The sequence below is a fragment of the Spinacia oleracea genome, chromosome 2 (assembly GCF_020520425.1).
Source record: "Spinacia oleracea cultivar Varoflay chromosome 2, BTI_SOV_V1, whole genome shotgun sequence".
Lineage (NCBI taxonomy): Eukaryota > Viridiplantae > Streptophyta > Magnoliopsida > Caryophyllales > Amaranthaceae > Spinacia > Spinacia oleracea.
In genome coordinates, this window is record NC_079488.1 from 75,848,051 (window position 1) to 75,871,359 (window position 23,309).

At 35.7% G+C, this 23,309-nt stretch overlaps 2 protein-coding genes and 1 long non-coding RNA gene across 5 annotated transcripts; 2 read left to right on the top strand and 1 right to left on the bottom strand.

Moving 5' to 3' along the window:
- The first annotated feature begins 3,102 nt into the window (after nucleotides 1-3,102).
- On the top strand, nucleotides 3,103-10,433 carry LOC110777585 (3-hydroxyisobutyryl-CoA hydrolase-like protein 3, mitochondrial). 3 transcript variants are annotated; one of them, XM_021982187.2, is made up of 11 exons: nucleotides 3,103-3,433; nucleotides 4,848-4,949; nucleotides 5,120-5,164; nucleotides 5,373-5,425; nucleotides 6,712-6,846; nucleotides 6,936-7,032; nucleotides 8,607-8,736; nucleotides 9,147-9,325; nucleotides 9,463-9,590; nucleotides 9,690-9,791; nucleotides 10,128-10,433. In XM_021982187.2, exons 1-11 carry the CDS (start codon nucleotides 3,205-3,207, stop codon nucleotides 10,227-10,229), a joined length of 1,302 nt encoding a protein of 433 aa, XP_021837879.1. In that variant the 5' UTR covers nucleotides 3,103-3,204; the 3' UTR covers nucleotides 10,230-10,433. The 3 variants fall into 3 exon arrangements, with proteins under 3 accessions (XP_021837879.1, XP_021837878.1, XP_021837877.1); XM_021982186.2 differs by lacking the exon at nucleotides 5,120-5,164 and having other exon boundaries at nucleotides 3,104-3,433; XM_021982185.2 differs by lacking the exon at nucleotides 5,373-5,425 and having other exon boundaries at nucleotides 3,107-3,433; nucleotides 5,120-5,184.
- A 2,152-nt stretch (nucleotides 10,434-12,585) lies between these two features.
- Nucleotides 12,586-14,014, top strand: LOC110777592 (cytosolic sulfotransferase 15-like). The gene has a single exon (XM_021982190.2). It carries the CDS (start codon nucleotides 12,978-12,980, stop codon nucleotides 13,947-13,949), a length of 972 nt encoding a protein of 323 aa, XP_021837882.1. The 5' UTR covers nucleotides 12,586-12,977; the 3' UTR covers nucleotides 13,950-14,014.
- A 1,947-nt stretch (nucleotides 14,015-15,961) lies between these two features.
- On the bottom strand, nucleotides 15,962-20,140 carry LOC110777587 (uncharacterized). The gene is made up of 4 exons (XR_002530481.2): nucleotides 19,519-20,140; nucleotides 19,059-19,147; nucleotides 16,864-18,385; nucleotides 15,962-16,769 (listed from the first exon to the last, which is right to left on the bottom strand). It is a non-coding gene; the product is annotated as an uncharacterized lncRNA (long non-coding RNA).
- Nucleotides 20,141-23,309: the final 3,169 nt, after the last annotated feature.

The following is a 23,309-nucleotide window of genomic DNA, read 5'->3' on the forward strand; positions in this document are numbered from 1 at the left end:
ACAAGGCAGGGCTGCTGCCTTGTGCTCGTGCGCCACTTGCCTTGCTCGCTGCATTCGTACCGCATGGGCGACGAGCTCCATTGCTCGTCGTCGCATGCCCGCACTATACAACACCCCTTAAGGGTAACACGTAGCGTCCATTGCTTTGTGGGTGCAAGTTTTTTGAGCGATTGCATAAAAATTTTAAATTTTTAATTCAAAATTAATGACAATTAATAAAACATATTAATTTCATAATTTTTGGGCGAAAAATCGAAAATTTATTAATCAATTAATTTCCGATTAATCATGGATTCAAATCTAGGTCATAAAAATTTAAAATTTAACATAAATTAACAATTTTTATGGTGGTTTTTAATCATAGGCATCTAATTAAATTATTAATTAATTATGAAAAACAAATCAATTCTAAATTTATTCGAATTTCAACAAATTAATCAAAATTACAAATTAGATTGTATAATTAACAAGGCTAGGCATTCAAACTTGTTAAACATATACTGTAGGTCAATAAAAAATTCAAGATTTATCAACAAGAATCGCAAAGATTTAATTTAACATCTTAAATTTACAAACTTTTGCGTTCGAAAAACTAAAACCTCCGAAAAGTCATAGTTAGGCTTCGAATTTGGGAATTGTGGGTTCGGCCGAAAATCGCTATTTTTGTCAAAATTTTAGAATGTCTTTTACATGCGGAATTGACACAAAAATCACTCGATTTGGATGAGTAACGAAGAAACTGCCGAAAAACTGCGTACATATAATTAAATAAACGCAATTTGCAATTAATTATCAATTACGAAAATTAATCACCCCTTTTAATTCCTTGCAAATTTGTAATATTTAACCATGTTCATGCAATTTAGACTATGAAAATAATAAGAGGCTCGTGATACCACTGTTAGGTAATGATACATATGACAAAACATAAATCATGCGGAAAAACCATAAAGCCAGGAAAGCATATTATTTACACATAATCATTTAGCATAGTTTAGATGCATACACTTTGTTGCGTGCCCTCCCTAGCTGCGCCCGAACCGAACAAGAACAAGTCTTTAGGACTCCAAGTGTCGTCCCTCCGTAGATAGTCCACAGCACGTCCAGATCCGCCTTAAGCTTGACCAACTAGAATCGCCCTTAAGGTAGCTTAGGAATTTCGGCTAATATGGTGCAAGTGTATGGCTGATTTTTCTTCAAAATCTTACCTTTAGAATACTTCAATTGTATTTATAGAGGTATGGAAAAGCAACTGGAATCCTATTAGGATACGAATTAATTAAACTAGAATCCTAGTAGAACTCTGATTAATTAATTTATCCTTTTAGGATTAGGAATTTAATCATATATCGAAACCTAATAGTTTTAGGATTCGTATAGCACACAAACACACACGCATGCACAGCAGCCCACGAGGGGCGCCATGCGCGCGCGCGCAGCCTGCGAGCTCGCAGCCCATGCCACGAGGCCCACACGCTGCCACAGCCTTAGCGCGCGCTGGGCCTGCCTTGCGGTGGGCCTGGCGCAGCCTTGGCTGGTGCGTTTGTGGCGCGCTGGCTTGGTGGGAGATGGCCCGGCTTCGTGCTGGGCCTTCGTCCGGCAGGCCTCGTCCGATGCTAATTCGTACGATACGCTTCCGATTAATTTCCCGATTCCGGAATTCATTTCCGATACGAACAATATTTAATATTTCCGATTCCGGAATTAATTTCCGTTTCGAACAAATATTTAATATTTCCGTTTCCGGAATTATTTTCCGATTTCGATAATATTTCCGATTCAGACAATATTTCCGTTTCCGGCAATATTTCCGATTCCGGCAATATTTCCATTTCCATCAATATTTTCCGATACGTACCATGTTTCCGTTTCAGGCAACATCTACGACTTGGATAATATTTATATTTCCGATACGATCCATATTTCCGTTTCCGGCAATATCATCGTTTCCGGAGTATTCATTTCTTGCTTGTGACGATCTCAGCTCCCACTGAAACCAAGATCCGTCGATTCCGAATATCCATAGATAGAGTATTTAATGCCATTAAATACTTGATCCGTTTACGTACTATTTGTGTGACCCTACGGGTTCAGTCAAGAGTAAGCTGTGGATTAATATCATTAATTCCACTTGAACTGAAGCGGCCTCTAGCTAGGCATTCAGCTCACTTGATCTCACTGAATTATTAACTTGTTAATTAATACTGAACCGCATTTATTAGACTTAATATTATATGCATACTTGGACCAAGGGCACTATTTCCTTCAGTTGTCAACTTCTTTCTTTCCGTTTTTAACTTGGTTTGTTCATTTCTCTCTTCGTTAGTCGTTCTTGTCAAAATAAAAAGTAAAAAATAATGGTCCACATGCACATGTTATCTTATGATCAATGTTCAAAATGACTAACTATCTAAGTGTTTAAAATAGTAATTTGAACCCAATTAGGAGGTTAACTTACGATTTTAGCTCAGTTTTGCTTTATTTGTAGGAAACTCTTGTGAATACATTATAGGGATTTTATTTATTTATTTTTAGAAATTATGGACACTCTAAAACTAGTATTTAAATAATGGTCCACATGTGCGTGTTATATGATGAGGAATGTTCAAACTGCTAATTTTCAAAGTGTTGAAATTGTGTCATAATTCATGTTAAAAGTTTTTTAAGGGTTGAAATCATCAAGATGTGAATAATGTTGGTGATACTACTGAAGGATTCATATTTTCTAGAGTTCTAGCTAATGAAAAGGCCTACATAATGATACTTTTTCTTCATCAAAGGTTTATGAAGTACTCATGGTTGAAATTTGATCGATAAAAATACAATTATCCTCCAGAAAAATCCCGAGAAAAATACGACTACTAGAAAATCACTTATAGTAAGCCCCTTTTATAATCTTATAATTTCGCCTAACTTTTCTAGTTGTGGCCTGAAGGGGCTAGCCTTTGCCAATTTTTTTTTTCAAATGCACCTAAATCGTTTATTTCACCTAACTTTTCTAGTCGCCTAATTAAACGGATTAAGATCCGTCACTGATAGTCGCAAATCTGATAAACCATTATTTACGGTTTACACCGCGGTAAATGGTGAAATTTGAGCTGTCTCCATTCTGAAGACCTCATTTGTCGCCACACACCAAACCCCACACATTCACACACAAAGAATCACTATCCTCACCACTCCTCTTCTCCTTAAATTCGTCAAATGCTGAAGCTTTTAGATATTTCCCGATTCCTCAATCGATCGTCTTCTTCCCTCTTATCTGCAAATCATCTCTCTTTTGCATCACTTCACTCTACTCTATCTCCTCGGACCTTCTCGATCATGGCTTCCGCTTCTGCTGCCGACGATTTCGTCAAGGGCAATGTTCATCCCAATGGCGTCGCCGTCATCACTCTTGATCGTCCTAAAGCTCTCAACGCCATGAATTTAGGTCAATTTCCCTTACTTTTTACCTTGTTTTTTTTTTTATCTTTTTTAAAACTGTAATTTCACTTTTATGTTGTTGGATCACAATTCAAAGTAGTTGAGTAATTATTGTTATTAATTGCTTTTCAGTTGAAGGTTTTATTAGCCTTTGTGGTCCTGAATCTGCTCGAATTTACTCCTTATTACTTCAAAATAGAATTGGAAGATTAGGGAAAGAAATGAAGTTGAATTTTTGTGTATATGAACTGGAGAGATTGAATTATAAGTTAGAATGGAAATATCGACGTATTTAAATTGATGACGAAGGTTAAGTTAGTGAGAAATTAAGTTAGTTTTCCAAAATTGACTGTTAGGTTAGTAGGGAAGTATGAAAATTTCTTGAAATGGGATGAATGGGTTTAATTTTGATGGAGGGTTCAGGGTTGTTGACTGGGAATTATATGTTTGAATTGTGGATAGCTTTGGCGTATCTGTTATAGTGTAATGATTTCAGAATTGATGGCGGTGTCGATTCAGTGGATTTTTAGTGTATCTTTTGATAATAAGTTCTCTTGTCGATCAAATTGAAATTTCTAAGGTGTTCAAGTAATTAGGTTTAAAATGTGTTATTAAGCTTACATAATGCGGAGGGAGTGGAAATGAGAATCCCTAACAAGATGGATCAAACGGAATAATAACTTTTGTGAATTTGCGAATCCCTATGGAAATCGGTTTTAGTGATGAATGAGAGTGGTGATCATTCAAGCATGAATCCCACTTTTATTTCCCAACGTTTTGTTCTACATTGGGAACTATGAAGTTGTTAGGACATGCACTTATTATGACTTGCTATGGCGTTGATTTGACTGTCCATATGGCAGAAGTCACTGAAGCTCTAAGTGCTATATTGCTAACTTGTTGTGGAGAATTTGACGTTACACACTTCCATTTGGACATAAATAACTAGGATTGTGGTGTGTAAAGAAAGCTAAAACATTTTGGGTTTCAAGGGCTACATAATTGCCTAATTAACCATACTCTGAAGTAACCTTCATTACAGTTTCCCGGAGCTTTAAAACTTGAAGATTATACTCAATTAATACGAATTTTTATGACAATCGGATATTAATGATTCTTCCTTTATTCATCACATCATGGATGATGTGCTGCTCACAAGATTGTGCTGGAGAAAGCAAACCTGATAGCCATGGTTACTTATTTGTACCTAGTGTCCATTGAGCTACATATTTTGGTACCATAACCTTAAGTCAGAAATGATCTGTGATAACTATAATTTTATTGGCCAACCTATTAGACTAAACATGTATTGTAATAAGCTGCGCTGAATTGACTTAACATGTTATTCCTGTATAATGTGTCATTTCTGAAGAATCCTACCTTTTGTGCTTTTAGTCACTCTCTCAATTAACTTGGTGCAGATATGGACATTAAGTACAAAAGCTTTCTTGATCAATGGGAAGAAGATCCAAGAGTGAAATGTGTTCTAATTGAGGGTTGTTCACCTCGTGCATTTTGTGCTGGTAATTGATATGAACAGTAAAAATTATTTTGATCATTTCCCCCCTTTTTATGCCTAGCATTTGCTTTTATGAGGTCATTGCTTACCTATGATAGTTGCTCTAAGGTTACATCCCCTAGTTTCAGAGCAATTGGGTAAGGTTTTGAGGTGACCTATTCGTGCGAAATGCAGGAATGGATATTAAAGGTGTTGTTGCGGAAATTCAGAAGGATAAAAGCACCCCTCTTGTCCAGAAGGTTTCTTTAATTTTCAGATATTAATTTTCTTGCAACATCATGGTCTGGACAAGGGTGATTGATAAATGTTGCTGATGGTTTCTATGCTTCTATATGCTGTTCTCCGAGGGACATGTTTAAGAAACTTATGGTAAAAAAACTGAAGTTTTCATTGGCTTTATAACCTGAAATTACCAGTTGATCTGCAGGTGGTGATGTGAAGCAGATCATTACAAATAACAAATTAGCGGATGTGATTGAGGTCTTGTGTGTTTCCCATTTATGTTTATTGTTTTTATGATATATGGTATTGTTGAGGTCAGATAGTAGGTCTAAGTTCTTCTGAAGTAGTTGTATTGAAACTGACTCTGCCTCATTGTACATAACCAAAGATTTACAATCTATATTCTGCATCCTGGTGTAAATAAATTTATTGAATAACATACAACTTAGGGAACATCATGCTATGGATATATATGCGTCTGCAATTTGAGGTTTTGCAAATGAAATTATGTTGTATTGAGCTACATTATCTGGACTGTTATAGGGGCAAATGGTCATTACTTGTTATTTACATGATTGTTGCAGTTTACAGAAGTGTTTGTCTCGTCGTAGTTTAATGTTTGTATGATTCAGAGAAAATGTTGTGTTTTCGGTTTGCGAATAAGTAAAACGAGGTTTAAAAACTTGAAATGGTTGTTAATTTGATATTCATATAGTAGTAGATACCAAAACTGTTATTACGTTCACAGCGTTAAGCCTTTGAGGTGAGGGAAGTAATATTCTGAATCTATATTTCGATTGTCTTTTCTTTATGTTGTATTTATCTTATGCAAATTTTTAGATGCATGGAAATGTTTTTGCCTACGCACTTCAGTCAGCCAGCGTATATCAATTGAACATGAACAATTTTCTTAATGAAGAAGATGAATATGTGGCCTAATGAATAAAAGTTATGGTATAAAAATATGTAACAAAAAATATGCATAACCAGATGTATTCACGTGGTACTTTTTGTCTTGAGGCTTTACATGAAAGAGTAGTTTCAGTAGAGTTTTAGGTGTGGGTTTGGTTTGCACAGAAGTTAACTTCTGGTTATTCATGATTTGTGGGTGAGGTTAATACTGCTAACACTTCTCTCATGTTTTAAGGAGAATGGGTTTCTTGACATCGTCTTCAGTGTAGAGACATGTGTATATGGTGGTGTTTCGATTATTATTTTCTATTTATTATTCCCCGAGTCAATGCTTTTCAATATAGTAGAATCTTTCTCTCTTTCGTCTTAAATACTTTAAACCTTCTCCAATTAACTTGTTGGTGCTACTTTCCTTCGGGGATATCATATTCCTAGGAATATTGACCTACATCCTTCTGTATGAGCTCCAAATTTATCGTGTTATTTGTGTGTGCATATTAGTATTCGCTTCATGCTTTTGAGTTACCAGACATAGGCTGGGTTGTTGATTGACTTGATTCTGGTTTTCCTTATGCTTTCTTCGTGGTAAGCTGTTTATTTGACTCTTTCTTTTCATGTTGCATATTTGGCAGATATTCACTGCAGAGTATACTTTGATATGCAAAATATCTGAGTACAAAAAGCCATATATCAGCTTGATGGATGGCATAACTATGGGTTTTGGTATTGGTTTATCTGGCCATGGTCGTTACCGCATTGTGACAGAGGTACTCAACTTATTGGTTTTTCTACCAAATCTCACGAAATTATTACAGCCTTGCAGAATTCTCACCTTTCCCTTCGTAATTGTTTACAGAGGACCCTTCTTGCCATGCCAGAAAATGGCATTGGTTTGTTCCCTGATGTGGGGTTCTCATACATAGCTGCAAAAAGTCCAGGAGAAGGATCAGTGGGTAAGCTTGTTCATTATTCACCAGCAACTTCGAGTCAAATAATTAGAAAGATAAAATAATGGGAAAAAGTTGCATCTAATGTTTCTTAACATGGCTTAATGAAACACCTGGACTATATTATGGCTTTAGCCTTTTGGATTTACTAGACATTTAGGCATTTTGAAATTGTAGTTAGTAATTTGCCAAAAAAAGAAAGGATAGTTGGTCAAAACTAACAAGAGATTTAAAAAAGTCTCCTATTTTGGTAATAAAATTTCTGCTAATTGCCAAAAAAAAGGTCAGATAGTTATTTATAAATGGTTCTTAGCATTTTCAATTACATACTTGGAACTTAGTGGGAGTTTTAAATGTTGTCCCAAATGACTACTCTGAGCAGAGGTATCTGCCTATCTGGTGAGCCAGTATGATGAAGTGAAATTAAGTTATGATCTTCTAGCACTTTTGTTAGAGCCCCAGGCCCTCTCGTTGTTATGTTGATCAAATTGTTCAAAGGTCCCTCGTTAAAAGAAGTAAAAAGAACGCATTTTGTGCAATAGTTGGCCTGATTTGCAGTGTGGAAACATCAGCTTCTACGATGTGAGAATATGCAAGAAAATGAAAGTCCAATTGAAAGCTCATGATAACATTTCCCCCCTCTCACCGTGTGTATTCTTAATGTTAAATCCTTAGTTTCTAAGACAAATCTATACACCTGCATATATGATGTGCAGGATAAGTCTATATCATTATATGGCTAATTAAAACCCCAAGATCACCATTTGTATACTTGTACTTGACACTCGACTGCCAAAGAATAGTAGCCTAGAACACAAGAAGGACAATGTGAAAAAGTGATGCTAAAAGAAAATGATGCTGGCAACGTGATGTAAATATCCTTAAACATAATTGGTTGAATTGGAGCTGTAGTGCAGCATAAGATATTATTGCCAATAGGGAATCATAATATGTTAGTGCCACAAGCTTGATAATTCATACATGAAGATGCAACTGGGAGTTAAAGAGATTTGCTTCTTTATTCTTCTAAAATCTAGGAGTTCCAAAATGATAGACTGTTAGAAAGGTGATATTTTTTTTGGACAGAGTGGGAGAGATGTTTTGCAAGGTTACTAGTGTATGGATATACAGTGCCTTTTGGCACATGTGCTACACAATGATTGGACTTTGGTTGGGATAGTCAGGAACTACTATAAGGTCAACATGCCCAGCTCTTCTTGGTTTGAGAAAAAAAAAGTTAGGCCACTAAAATGCCAAAGCTTATCATATGGATGGATAGGTTGTGCAACAATAATGGATCTCTTTTTGGGAGTAAGCGACGCTATTAGGGAAATACCTCCCTTTCCCAGGTTTGAAAAACAAGTCGAAGGTGATTGCTTGATAGTTGATAATAATGAATAAGCTAAAACAGCACTGTTGCAAAACTATTCTCTATTACAAGCACATCTCATATCAACAAGTAATTCAATCAAGAACATATTAATTCTCAGACATCTACCTCTGTTTCTATTATATCTGCTTCTTGTCCGTTCTATTGATGCTTTGTGAATGATTTCAATCTTTTTTTTTTCTTCTTGCAGGTGCTTATCTGGGTATGACTGGTAAAAGAATTAATAATCCGGCTGATGCTTTATATGTTGGCTTGGGGACACACTATGTGCCATCAGGAAACCTTGGTTCCTTGAAGGAATCATTGTTGGCATCCTCATTGTATGTAGAGTCTGCCTTTACTTTTATTCATCCGAATTGGAGCTTTATTTGTTTGAGTATCTGGAAAGTCATAAGAATTAGTATTATTCTCATGACCCGCTTTCATGAGGTTCTGCATGTACCATATTCACGGATAATTACAAGTTCCGACCACTTGACTAACTGAACCTGTCACTTATTCTTGTAACTCCTAATTGGTATCTTCACTATCTAGTTGATGGCAATGTTGAGCTCGAATTTGAAAAACATCAAAAGTTCTTAGAATTGTCTATAAAAATAAAAGTCAGAGTATCTAAAGTATTAGCTATGTACTTTTTTTCCGTCTGAAGTGTACATGTTAGTCAATTTGTAAGACTTTACCAGTTTACCTTATTTATGATAATCTTTTGTTCTGTTTTAATTTTGGACAGTTCGGAGGATCCTCACCAGGACATTGAAACAATAGTGTCAAAATACAGCTCCGAACTAGAGTCTGAGCCACAGCTGAAAGTACTTTTACCCCATATTGTGTCTGCCTTTGATGCAAACAAGTCAATCAGTGAGATAATCGAGGAATTGAGAAAGCATCAGCAGAGTTCTGATGGCATAGGTAAGCTACTTAATGTGTACAATTGTTCTTTTGTGGTATATGGAGGAGGTTCATTGCTCATTGTGTACATTTGTTACGCTTCTTCCCCATCATGTAACCCTTATGGCGCTCTTGACCAATTATGGTTCTGTGAGTAGTGGCTGGATGGGCCAAGGAGGCCTTGGAAGGACTTGCCAAAGGGGCTCCATTCTCTCTCAGCTTAACACAAAAGTACTTTGAAAAAGTTGCATCAGGCCTCAGAAGTAATGATGCAAATTTGTCAAAAGTGAGTAAGATGTTTGTCATTCAAAATTTATTTGGCAATTGACATGCATATTCTGTGCATATCTCAATTTTGTTTTCTCCTTTGCTAATTGAAATGTAGTTGAGCGGAGTGATGAAACTGGAGTATAGAATTGCTCTTAGATCTTCACTGAGAGAGGACTTCACTGAAGGTGTCCGTGCTGTTTTGGTCGACAAGGATCAGGTCTGTCTTATATAAATTTGAATTATGTTCTTTGTTACACAATTTGCAAGTGAATCAATACCACTCGCTGAGGATAGATAACCTTAATCATGATGATTTACAAGCCTGTTAACTTACACCAAAAGGATAGCCTTATTCTTTAGTCTTTCTTGCTGATTCATTTTCTTGCTAAAACATGAACATAGTGATCCTCTATGGTGCTGTTTGCATATTCAGGGAAATTTTAGAATTTGTTTCGTAAGAAACTAGAGAAATGTTCCGGCTGGATTGTTATTATTGTAGTGTTTGTTGTTTAATTTTAATGTTTTACGTAGATGACAAACTTGTTGATTGCAGAATCCAAAGTGGAAACCACCTACTGCAGAGGAAGTAAGCGCGCAAGAAGTGGAGGTCCTGTTTGAACCATTGGAGCCAAGCATTGAAGAATTGAAGGTCTAAGTGCCTAACTGGAAACCCCTTTACACTATTAGGGCTTAATGTTATGTCATTTAGAATGACTTGTGTTGTTGTTTATCCTATCAAATAATGAATAAACCATTAGAATTGATCGAAAACATAAACCTTCTGTAATGGAAATTGCAAGTCCTTTAGACCAGTTTCTTACTCTTATTCACCAAAAATCTGATTATTTTCCAATGTCCATTTTATTGCTTTGCATATTGGTGAAGTTTTCGTATCAATGTGTTGCCAACTTGTCATAACCCGCAACCGGGGCGAAAACGTTAAATCTACTTCCAATGTTCGGGTAAAGCTTTGGTACTGGTTTAGCATTGTAGATATCTGTCAGTTAAGTCATGTTTATCTCTGTAAATCAACCATTCTCCTTCTAATCACACCTGCAAATGCATCTTTAACGTCCCATTTCAAGATTAAACACTAATCATCCGGATATAAAACTTGAACAATTTAGAAAACCTTATTATCCAAATTTCCCAATTTTGAACCAAGAAAACAACATTTCTATTTTACATTTTCACACACAGATGCTAGAATTTCAAGTCATAATCCCAACAAACAAAAGTTTTATTTCACAGCTTCAAAATCTTTATATTCTAGAAAAAAGAAAATTTTGGGGGTGAGGAGGAGGCTCAGATCTGCATTTCATCAAAAACAATTTGGTTAGAGAGAATGTCAAAAGCAGCGAGATAAAAGTATACCCATGGCGGCAAATCAACACAGAAGTGGCTGCCAAGCCAAATGGATAAACAAATTACCCCCCACTTGTAAAAAAATCCCTCAAAACCAAACTGAAATCGACTAATTTGAACGATTTGGTATCATCACAGCCTCGTTAAGGGACGGAGGTAGTATTAATTAATTACGGAGTATTCCGTAAACGACGAAGATGATGAAGATGAAGAAGATGAAGTATAAGCAGAAGCAAAGACGACGTCGAAGAAGAGGAAGAGGAAGTATAAGCAGAATAGCAGCAGCAGAAGCAACAACAACAACAACAACAAAGATGGTGGCCATTTTTGAATTAACAAAACTGAGCAGCTAATGTTATTGTGTTGGGGTGGGGTCAAGGGCCGTTTGGTTGTTGAGAGAAATCACCGGCGAAGATGACCACCAATGAAGGTGGTTGTCAAGGGAGAGTGGCAAACGGCCCTCAGAAACTCCCATGGCCTCTCCCTGCCTCATTCTTAAACTAATGAGATGAACCCTAATTTTTGCGCGTTGAGTTGATTTTATAATGGTGCATTGCCTTTTGCCTTTTGTTTTCGGTGTACCGTGTACGTATTGTCATTTTTGCCCTCTTTCTTTAGGTATTCCTTTAACTTTTCTTTTTATATTATTAAAAAAAAGCTAATATAGTAAAGTAATAAATGATGATAAGCCCGTCTTCTTTCAAGACTCAGACGTAGCTTAATGAGGAATGAAAACTAAAAGAGTTTAGCATTTATAATGTCAATAGACGTAGTCACGTAGATGAGAGAGTTTTGCGTCTCGTTCGTTCTTCCGTGGCCTAAAAGGCCAAACAATAGTGATAATGTCGATTGACGTAGATTCAACTGAAATTAAAACTTTATCTAAAATCACACTCAATTTTGGCCTATTGGGTTGGAACTTCGCACGGGTTAGCATGTTTGAGAGTGAGGGAATGATAAGGGGAACCCTTTTTCAAAGTGTCCGTAATGGAGATTGAACCCCCGACCTTTTGGGTGGAAGGTGAAATCATTTCCACTATGTCAAGGTAATTTTTGGTGAGAATGCAATTACGTTGCTAACCCATGTGATAAAACAAAAAATGTACGAAGTATATTTAAAAAAAAGAAAAAGAAAAAAAAAAACCATGAATGATAGTGTATTCTTTTCACCTAGAAAACAACCTTCATACCCGTATCGAATAGGTTCAATATCCAAAAAAAATTCAACCTGGACCAATAATTTTCAATCAAGTCCAATAAGTTCTAATTAAAAGTATTTCTTTCGTGTTTTTAAGGAGTAACTCCCTCTGTCCCTTAATACTCGCACCGTTTTGACTTTTTGCACTATTTACATTGTTTCGGTGTTGAAACAATGGACTTCGTATGAAGACCCTTTTCGTTATTGTTGAAGATCTTGTTTGCTTGAGTGAGTCGTGTCCGAATTTACCTGCACACTAACAATGTTACTAGCCTCGGGGTTGCTTCCGAGGAAAGCCCCCCCGATGCCTAAGTAAGAACGATGCTCGGATTCTAGAGAGAGTTCTCTAGAGAGTAGTCTTAATGCACTAGATTGGACGTACCTTGAGGTGTGAGCCTTGGCGGCTTATTTATAGTGTTTGTGTAATAAATGTTCCCATAGGTCATTTATTGTAATTGGGCCTTGGGCCTTTGCTGGTGACTGACAAGCCAAGTAGGTTAGAATGGGGTTGATGTTGTTGTATAGAGCCATTGGGCTTTGGACTGCTGGCCCAATTGGTATCCAATTGGGAGCCCAAACACACATAATTCACTTTAACCCTATTTTATTTCAAGTATATGAAAACAAATATTAGTATATAAAATTTTGTCATGGTATCTTGTTGTACTCACCCTAGTGGCTAGTACACAAACCCTTAATTTGAACTACTAGGCACAAACATCATTGGTAGATAACAGACTTCTGAATAGTGCTCAGGCTTTCCAACACAACTCTATATATAGTTTGTATAGGCTTAGCCTCCAATGTACCAAACAACTTTTTTACTAGCTCCTCATTTAGATGGCAACCACAAAATCTCATAATGAAGACGAAATGGAAGATGAGTTACTAAAAGATAAATGGTTTGGGTTTTCAATGCACCTCTACCATGGTTTTTGGTGTGTTGATTCTAACATGGAGGGCATAATCGCAACCCAAACTCACTTCCATGCACATGATACTGATATAATCTTAGCTAGTCTTCCCAAAGCTGGTACGACATGGTTAAAATCCCTTATATTTACCATTATCAATCGCCAAAGTTTATCTCACATTTCTAAACACACTTTCCATTTCAAAAACCCTCATGAACTCATCCCTCACCTCGAGGTTAAAGTTCCCAAAACATGTCAAAGTGAATTAGATGAAATACCTTCACCTCGTCTCTTTGCTACCCACATACCATATCTATCATTGCCTGAATCAATAAAGTCTTCAAAATGTCAAATTGTTTATGTTTGTCGAAATCCTTTAGACAATTTTGTCTCAGGATGCCATTTTTGGCTTGAGTTTGACGTAAACAAGGGTTTTAAGCTAGATACACAATTGATAGAGGAACATTTGGAAAAGTATTGTAAGGGGGTGTTACCATATGGCCCGTATGAAGATCACGTGTTAGGGTACTGGAAAGAGAGCATTGAAAACCCACAAAAGGTGTTATTCTTGGAATTTGAAGGATTGAAGAAGGAACCAAAAACACATTTGATACGCTTGGCTGAGTTTTTGAATTTCCCTTTTTCGGATGAGGAAGCGAAAAAATATGTTATTGATGAGATAATAGAGCTTTGTAGCTTTAAGAGTTTGAAAGAAATGGAGGTCAATAAAAGTGGAAGGATCAATCAATGGTATCAGAACAATGCTTATTTTAGGAAAGGGGAGGTTGGAGACTGGATCAATTACTTGACTCTTCCAATGGCAAAGCGTATTAATGAAATCCAAGAAAAACTTAAGAAGGTTGGCTTTTCTTTTGCAAACTATGAGACGGACTTATAATAATTTATAATATAAAGTTCTAAATTAAACAAGGTTTTCTCATTTTTATATTGTTCAAACTTCATTTTTCCCCTTTATAAAAACAATAATAATACTTCTTATTCTAGACTATAGTTTCTCCCCTCAATGTGTAAGAGGGCAAATGCAATGTATATATGTTTGATATATATTTTCACAACATTTTAATTGTTTGAAACACAATGTCTTAGAAATATGATAATAGTTAGCTACTTGGTTGACTCATCTAGAAAAGGGCAAAGAGAGGTAAGTTAGATCTAATAGGGGTGGTCAAAATCCAGTCCGGACAAGAAAATAGACCGAAACAAGATTAGTTTTGGAATTTTGAGGGTTGAAGAAGGAACCAATATCACATTTGATACGCTTGGCTGAGTTTTTGAATTTCCCTTTTTCGGATCAATCAATGGTATCAGAACAATGCTTATTTTAGAAAAGGGGGGGTTGGAGACTGGATCAATTACTTGACTCTTCCAATGGTAAAGCATATTAATAAAATCCAAGAAAAACTTAAGAAGGTTGGCTTTTCTTTTGCAAACTATGAGACGGATTTATAATAATTTATGATATAAAGTTCTAAATTAAACAAGATTTTCTCATTTTTATATTGTTCAAACTTCAATTTTTCCCCTTTATAAAAACAATAATAATACTTCTTATTCTAGACTATAGTTTCTCCCCTCAATGTGTAAGAGGGCAAATGTAATGTATATATGTTGATATTTTCACAACATTTTAATCAGCCAAAATATCAACTGTTTACAAAAGTCACGGTGATGTCATTGTCTTTAGGGGGCGTTTGGTTGGGGTATTCATGAAAGGGAAAGGGAATCAACACCCTTCGTTCCCTTTGTTGTTGTTTGTTTGTCCATTTCAATCATTCTCTTTACCCCTCTCATTCCCCAATTTCCCTCTACTTTGGTTCCCCACCCCCCCTAGGGTATCAACCTTACCCCCGAACTCCTCTTCAACTCATCTTCCCTTACCAACATTGACCAATTTATACACCACACCACCACCCAACTGCCGCCGACCCACCCGACCGCACCACCTACCAGCCACCATCCCAGACTGAAAACTGCCGACCCACCCACCGGAGCCACTCCACTTCCGCCGACCCACCCGACCTAACTCACCGAAAAAAGCCTACCCACCCGCAAAAAAAAACCCCTCCTCCGCGAAAACCCCCCTCGGTCGCAAAAACTTACCTTTCTTAGTCAATAATAATGATTTAAATGGTCAAATTCGACCATAAACATTCCAGATCTGGAGTTTTTATGGTCGAATTACACCATTAAAACATCAAATTTGCCATGGAAAATGGTGAGAAATAAGATAATGAAGAGATAAGGGCGGCAACATATGTAGAGAAGATGAAGTAGTCGACAACGGTAATAAGAGAAGGTCGGCAGCGGCGGCGGAGGAAGGAGATGGAGTGGCGGCGGCGGAAGGAGATGGGGGAAGCGGCGGCGGAAATAGGGTATGGGTGGTTTCACAAAAATGGTCGTTGTGGATTTTTTGAGCAATTGTGAGAGAAGGAATTAGGTGGAAGATAAAATATGGTTACCAAACAACAATGTATGTCAAAGGGTTTGCTTTCCATTCCCCTTCTATCTCATTCTTGATTTCATTCCGTTTACCCAGTGCGAACTAAACGTACCCTTACAGTAATGACTTTGTTTTTTGGTCATTTTCCGTGAATATTGAGAATTTGGAAAAACACGTCATCAAAAAAAAAAAAAAAAAAGTAGGAACATCAATTGATGTAGATTGAACCAACTTTTGTACAATTGTGCACATACCTAACTTGAAACTTAAACTCTGCCTGAAAAAATCATAGCAATTTTGGCCTTCCTACCAATGTGTCTTGTAATTAGTTCATCCTATGACTCGACACGAACTTTATGCAAACGGCTAATTTTCATTTGCTAGTCTCTTGACTTGAGTCTTGACATAAACTTCATCCGTTTCACTAAAATTACAAAATTAGTTCAAACTTTCAAAGAACAAAATTTATAAACTTTCAATGTAAGCATGTAACTTATTATAATTAATACATATATAAAAAGAGTTATTAAGATGTATGAAATAAGATTTTGTTAAATTTGTGATTATGTTAAAGATGGTAAAAAAGTGGAAATTTAGCAGTTATTATAATTTGTCTCTAAAAATCATCTTTATTTAGCTCATTTTTGCACATGGCTTCCGCTTCTGCTGCGGAAGAATTCATCAAGGACAACCATTTACCCAAATGGCGTTACTCTTGAATCTTCATCGTCCCAAAGGTCTCAATGCCATGGATTCAACGTTTGCAGTTGAATTATATGGACTTGGACAGTTACAAGTAAAAACGCTAACCGCGACTTATGCCACTTGATTTACCACCTTCGTGTGTATTTAATTTGTTGCAGAAATGCAGGTTAAGTACAAAAGCTTTCTTGATCAATGGGAAAATGATCCAAGAGTGAAATATGTTTTAATCCACAGTATTATACCTCGTTCATTCTGTGCTGGTAAGTGCTGCTAAGATGTCAATCTTCATTATACATCACGGACACGGTTTCAACCAAAACAGCACACACGCCGCCTTCTGTAAGCTCCCTATCTCTCTTGCTAATCATCATCATTCTTTCTACGGAGTATATGCATGGGCTAAGGAGGAAGTAGACTTGCAGGAGGTGGAAGCCCTTTTTCAACCACTGGAGCCAAGCATTCCAGAATTAGGGTTAAGAGCTCTAACAGAAACTCCCTTTTGTACGATTTTTGAGTGAGCTACAACCAAATATGTATCCAATAATTATCCACCTGCAAAAATGCATATGTAACTTGTTAATTAACATCCCTGAAAATCAACCATTACCATCTAAAGTCAAAATTTGAGAACCTAGCAAACATTCACCTGTTCTTTTGTGTCTAGTGTCATCTTTCCCCTCTACATTCAGATGTCCCGACTATAAAACTCACAATCCTTGATGTGGTTTGCAGTTCGCCTTCAAAAACTCAGAAATCAGCGCAATGAAAGGGTGAGACATGAGTGTAAGGGAAGAGAGATGAGAAGGGAAGATTTTCAGATAAGCTTTTCATACATGATGAAATCATAACAAGGGCAGGAAATAATTAGAACCAATACAAACATGCACAAAGAGAGGCTTCCTTATTTTCACCTGAATTCCCCTTATCAGAATTAGACACTGGTTAGTTCCGTGGTTAGCACTTTGGCTGACAGTTGGAACATTTCATGAAAATTTCATGAAGACACAAAACTTGTGAAAAGAGAAAAAACAACCTCTACCTCTATGCCCCCACTAAACCAATGAAACCATCCCCCACAAATTTTTTTGTGAGAAAAACAAGGCTCAGATTCGCTTTCATCAGGCATAGAAAGGGGCCTTAAGGTTAAGCAATGGCGGCAAAGCAGGCAAAACTCATAAACTAAGAGTTCCATTTGCTGCCCTGCCAAGCACATGCAAGACCCTCTAGGCCGTTTCTCAAGAGCCTGATTACTGCAGCCCTGTTCTTTTCACCTTAAAAAGTTCCATGTTCAATAGGTTCATACAGTTCAGTTCAGAAAGTTCAGATATATAAGTTCAGTTCAAAAAGTTCAGATATATAAGTTCAGTTCAGAAACTTCAGATATATAAGTTCAGTTCAGAAACTTCAGATACATAAGTTCAGTTCAGAAAGCTCAGATAAGTAAAAGTTTCACAGGTGAAAAGAACAGGCCCTTGGTCTATGATCATCACTGCCTCCAATTAGTTTAAAAACGACACTAGACTCCACATGCTTCGTATTCATCTTTCTCAACTGGGAACTCCCTATTCAAGTTGAAGGACCATTTTCTGGTTCTGGAGAAATCATTTGCAATATAGATGACCGCTGGTAAAAGTGGTCATCAAAGGAGAGGGGCAAAACGGTCCACAGAAACTCCCATAGCCTCTCCAGCCTCTGTCATAAGTTCCTAACCAAGGGGGGTCTGATTTTTTTTTTTTCTAATAATCAATCCAAATTGAAAGAGTTAGCAATGAAAGAAATTGAGACAAGATTCACCAAAGACAGAGCGAGTAACTACGAAATTGGATTTCTGGAAAACTTTGATCCTCAATCCTCAATTTGGATGGAGGAAGGACAACCTCTTTAGATGGAACTGGAAAAGACAGAGCAATATAAGATTCCGGAGAAGTTGCATAAGAGAAGAAGAATGCTCAAATAAAAGAAACTGGCTCAGCAGCCTTTTCTCTGATGACCATTTTCTGAGTGTTTGGAGAAATCATGGGCTATTGATGACTGCCAGTAGAGTTGGTCATCAGAAGAGAGGAACAAAATGGTCTTAGGAAACTCCCATAGCCTCTCCCAGCCTCATTCTTAAACTCATCATGTTTTTGATAAATCATAAACCCCTTCTGTGTTGCCGAACAAAGACCCTGAAATACAAAAGCAACAATTATCAAAACCATCACTACCATTATTCAACCGGTCACTATAATAGTTTAGTTCTATTAGGCAAAAAATGTACTATTGTCGCTGCAAACTTAAAACTGTCAACCAAAACCAAGATGTTCTCAAATCAAAATTTCAAAATCCAATACAAACAAATATTTAATGTCTTTTTAGCAATAATATTCACATAACATCCTCTCAAAATTCAAGCCAGAAATATTTTAGAAAATGTAAAGAACTGTCTAGTCTTTTTTCCCCTGAGATCCTGGTACATTTAACTAACAAACCATCAACACTTCAACGCCGGATCACCCATATGAAAGCAATAGCTTAATAATCAGTGTGCATTAACACAGCCTCAATCACTTTAAGTAAGAAAAGTATATTAAGAACAATGAAAAAATTGCTTGTGGATGTATTGAGTACCTGTAGCATCCCAAAACCTTAACGTTAAAGTACTAAATAACCATTTCATCAAGTAGTTCTTTGATGTCTAATCAAACTAAATAACCATTTCATCAAGTAGTTCTTTGCAGTCTAACAGTTTGATGACTAATAATTCACACATTTTCATGTAGAGCAAAGAGAATATACTAAAACAGCAATACACAAAGACTCGAAATTTGCCACATGGAGGACGAAAATCAGGATAAATACCTCACCATGAAAATTTACATGGCAGGGAACATACTTATCATCAGATAATCGATGTGAAGCCCCCTCTTTAGTTGATATATACCTAACATCTGCAATCACCCAAGAGCATTGCAAAACTTTAAGCAATCCATTGTTTAAAGGCAAACAAAAATACAAAATTAAGTGATAAATTATAACATGCAATATCAAAACTCTAATTTAACACCTGACTAAGACTGACATGAACAAATTTTACCATAAAAGAATCAACATTTACCATCTAAAATCAATAATTTCAAACCCTAGCAATTCATTGACAAAACAAACTTAGAATTAAACTTCATACAATCTTCTGAATAATCTGCAAGAAATTCCCACACCCCAAAATTGAAAAAAACAAACTTTTACCCATATCAATGACATGAAATTACATGCAAATGGATCAAGAATCTAATTTCACAATATGAAAAAAAGTACTTACCCAGAGAAAAAAATCACGAGAGCTAACGTTACCATAACAGCATTTCAAGCTTCGCAACTAAAATTCCCCAGAAAGGGTGGAAGGAAAGGAGGCTCAGATCTGCATTTAATCAAAACAATTCGGGGGAGAATTTCAAGGGGAGCAAAATCTACCCATTTAGCGGCAAACTGAACACTAAGGTTGCTGCCAGGCCAAATGGAAAATTACCCCACTTCTTAAAAATCCCCACAAATCCAAATTGAATTTGATTTCTTTGAACGGTTCGCATTCATCACTGCCTCAAAGGGTCCCAATATTTTTTTTATTATTTATTTTGAAGGGTGAAAATAAAGATCATGATGAAACGGTAGTAGTTGTAGTAGTAGAATAGAAATTAATACGGAGTACAGTACGTAGTAGTAGTAAGAAAGAGAAGCCGTTAATCTTTCCCGCGGGATGAGGACCGTTTTGACGGTGGTCGGAGAACTCATCGGCTGAAGAAGACCACCGTAGAAGGTGGTCTTCAAGGGAGAGTGGCAAAACGGTCCTCGGGAAACTCCCAAAGCCTCTCCCTGCCTCATTCATATGAACCCCTGGTTTATTTTGCCCCTTTGGGCTCTTTTTAAAGAGAGCTCGTGGATTTGTGCGCTCGTGGATTTAGGCTTTTGAGTGAAAATTTATGAGGTCATTAACGTCTTTCGTCTTTTCTTTGACTCAGGTAGTGTTCTCTTCACCTGAATTCCACTTATCTTATCTTATCTTGTTGGTTCTGAACTTATCTTATTTTATCTTATCTTATTTTATTGACCTTTATCTTATCTGAACTTATTGACCCTTATCTTATCTTATCTTATTGAAACTTATCTTATCTTATTGACCCTTATCTTATTGAAACTTATAGTATTACTTTAAGTAATATTTACCTCACCTTGTCTTATCTTATCTATCTTATCTTATTGGCCCTGAACTTATCTTATCTTATTGACCCTGAACTTATCTTATTTTATCTTATCTTATCTTATTGGCCCTGAACTTATCTTATCTTATCTTATTGGCCCTTATTTTATCTTATTTTATCTTATCAGACCTGAAATAAGTGAAAATAAGGTGAAGAGAACCGAGCCTAAGAGGACAAATAAAAACTAAAAAAAACCAAGCTCTAAATATGATATCAGGTACCATTAGACCGCAATCAGGAGCCTTTTCGAGTTAATCTAATATATATATATAAAGGGGAGTTTTTTGGAGAACATTTAGAGCGTTCACGTAGGATTTCCACGTCATCACATGTTATTAACTTATTAATTAATTAAATAAAGAATATTAGAGTCTTGCCATGATTGACCACTTAATAAGATAAGATGATAGATAATATGATAAGATAGATTCCAACTTAAATTTATCCTACTTCTCTTCAACCTTTTTATATATATACATATAAGCTTTTGATGGGAATTTATCCTACTTCCTTTCTACGTTTTTGTGATAAAATATGCAATGTGACGCAATGTGGTGTTAATTATACCCCGGGGACAGATGAGATTATTATCCAGTATTGTTATTTTTTGGTGTCTGTTTATTGTTTCAAAACATGAGAGGATGAAGCTTAAGGTGTGAATTCTGATTCGTGGGAAACAGTTGATATGTTGTGTTGTTTCTTTGATGGTTTTTCTGTGACACATCTTGCTAACCATGTCGTCTAAGTTTATATGCTTTGTTCTCATAAATCTCTTTATGGGCTATTGGCATATCACACATTTTTGGTCAATCATGATTTTGCTATGTCTATAAACTTAAATGCCTATGTCTTGAGTAGTTATCGTATTTGTGTTTTGTATTAGGTTCATATGTATTAGAAAGCGTTGTTTAGTTTTGATACGTAGTATAGCGGACTATTTTGGATGGGTATGCGTTATTTCCATGTCATCAAATCTCTGAATAATATATTTCAGATTATTAAAATAAAAATAGATAAATAAGCACCTAATAAAAGATAATAAGAGATAAATTTTACTAAGAATAAAAAAGATAAATAAGTACTAAGTAAATAACAGAAAAAAATACAATTATCCTATTTAAAAAAATAAGATAGAATTACAAATAGTGAATTTTCACAAAGACAAAATACCATGGGGAGTGGATAGAATAGTCAACGAAGAAAAGTAGATATAATTACAATTCTTCATTCTATACAATTGCATACGTATGCATATCCTTAATAGAGTTTATGTGACCATTCTATACAATTCTTCATTCTATACCATTACATACTTATGCATATTCGTTATAGAGATTATGCATATTCGTAATACTATAAAACACTCTATGCCTAGATAATTATCAAATATGTAATAGAGTTTTATTTATATTAAACCTTCAATATTTGGATTAATTCATATCATAAATTTAAATCATAATAACTATTATTAAGCATACAATAGAATTCTACTTTCTATTATACTTATAATTTATAAAATACCTATTTCTATACGATGATATGTATGAAAATTGACAAACCCGTGCATCGCACGGGCTTCAATACTAGTCTCATTTATTGGAAAATCAAATGGAATTTTCGTAAATAATTGATGATTTTATTTTGAAAATGCCATTAAATGTTGGTTAAAGTACAGTGACATGTCATCAAATGTGGACCACATGTACGGTCATTATTGTATTTTCATAACACATCAACAACTATATAATATACAGTCAACAGCTCACAATATACAATAAGCTTCTACTAACAAACAATCTACAACTATAAATATACCGTCAATCACTTAGCTTTATACCACCTACAGTGTTCGGGTAAAATATTTACGAAAATGCCATTTGATTGGAATTTTTTTCCAATCTCTGAGATTAACTCGGAATTTCTCCGCAATCAGAACTTAAAGGCACATGATTAAGTTTAATTTCTGAAAAAAGGTAAGTCTTTTATCAGGTGCTCAATCCACAAGGTCGGTCGTGACTCGTGACCAGGTTCGACAAGCTCACGATTTGGCACATGATGTAAGGAATGGGGAAGTTATTCGCTCTGCTTCAGCATCTTTTACTTTTGCACCTTAGTTTTTCTTTAGTTTCTCTTTCTACGTTTTCACCGATGGAAAAAAAAAATACTTCTGTGTAACTCAAACACTTCAAGAATATCGACACTTTATTTTCGGCTAAAATCACATAAAAACACAAATTCTTATTTACAAGGGTTGTACAATAATTATTGTACACCGGAGTAAAAATTAACTCAAAATGCTTAAAAGTTGGGCTTATATATGTAAAAGTTATGTATTTTTTAGTGATAAATTTTTTCATTTTAATAAAACTTATTTCATCAAAATCACTAATAATGTATAAAATTAATCATTTAATCCTTTAAAATGTTTATCTATCAACATTTTTTTTACTAATATAAAAGTTAATCAAAACTAGGTTAAAGTTACAAAAAAAATAGATTAAAGTTATTTTGGTGTACAATAAATTTATTGTACACCTGTTGCGCGCAAGACCTTTTGTATTAAAAATTATGAGTCCAACAGTTTGGACACCCTTGTCAAACATGAATATTTGAATCCAAGTAAGTTAAGTAACAAAGGTTATAATGACAAGAGCAATCCCAATTTCAGTTATGGTTTTAATTGATGGGTCAAGGGTGGTACTCAAGATCTAGGATACAATCTTACCTGCACCCTGTTAGTAATGTGGAATGTTGAAGAATATTATCATTAAATGTGTTTTAATAGTCCTATTAACATTTAACAGGCATGGTGAAAATGTTGCAAGGGCCGAGCCGGCTGACTATACTTAATTCT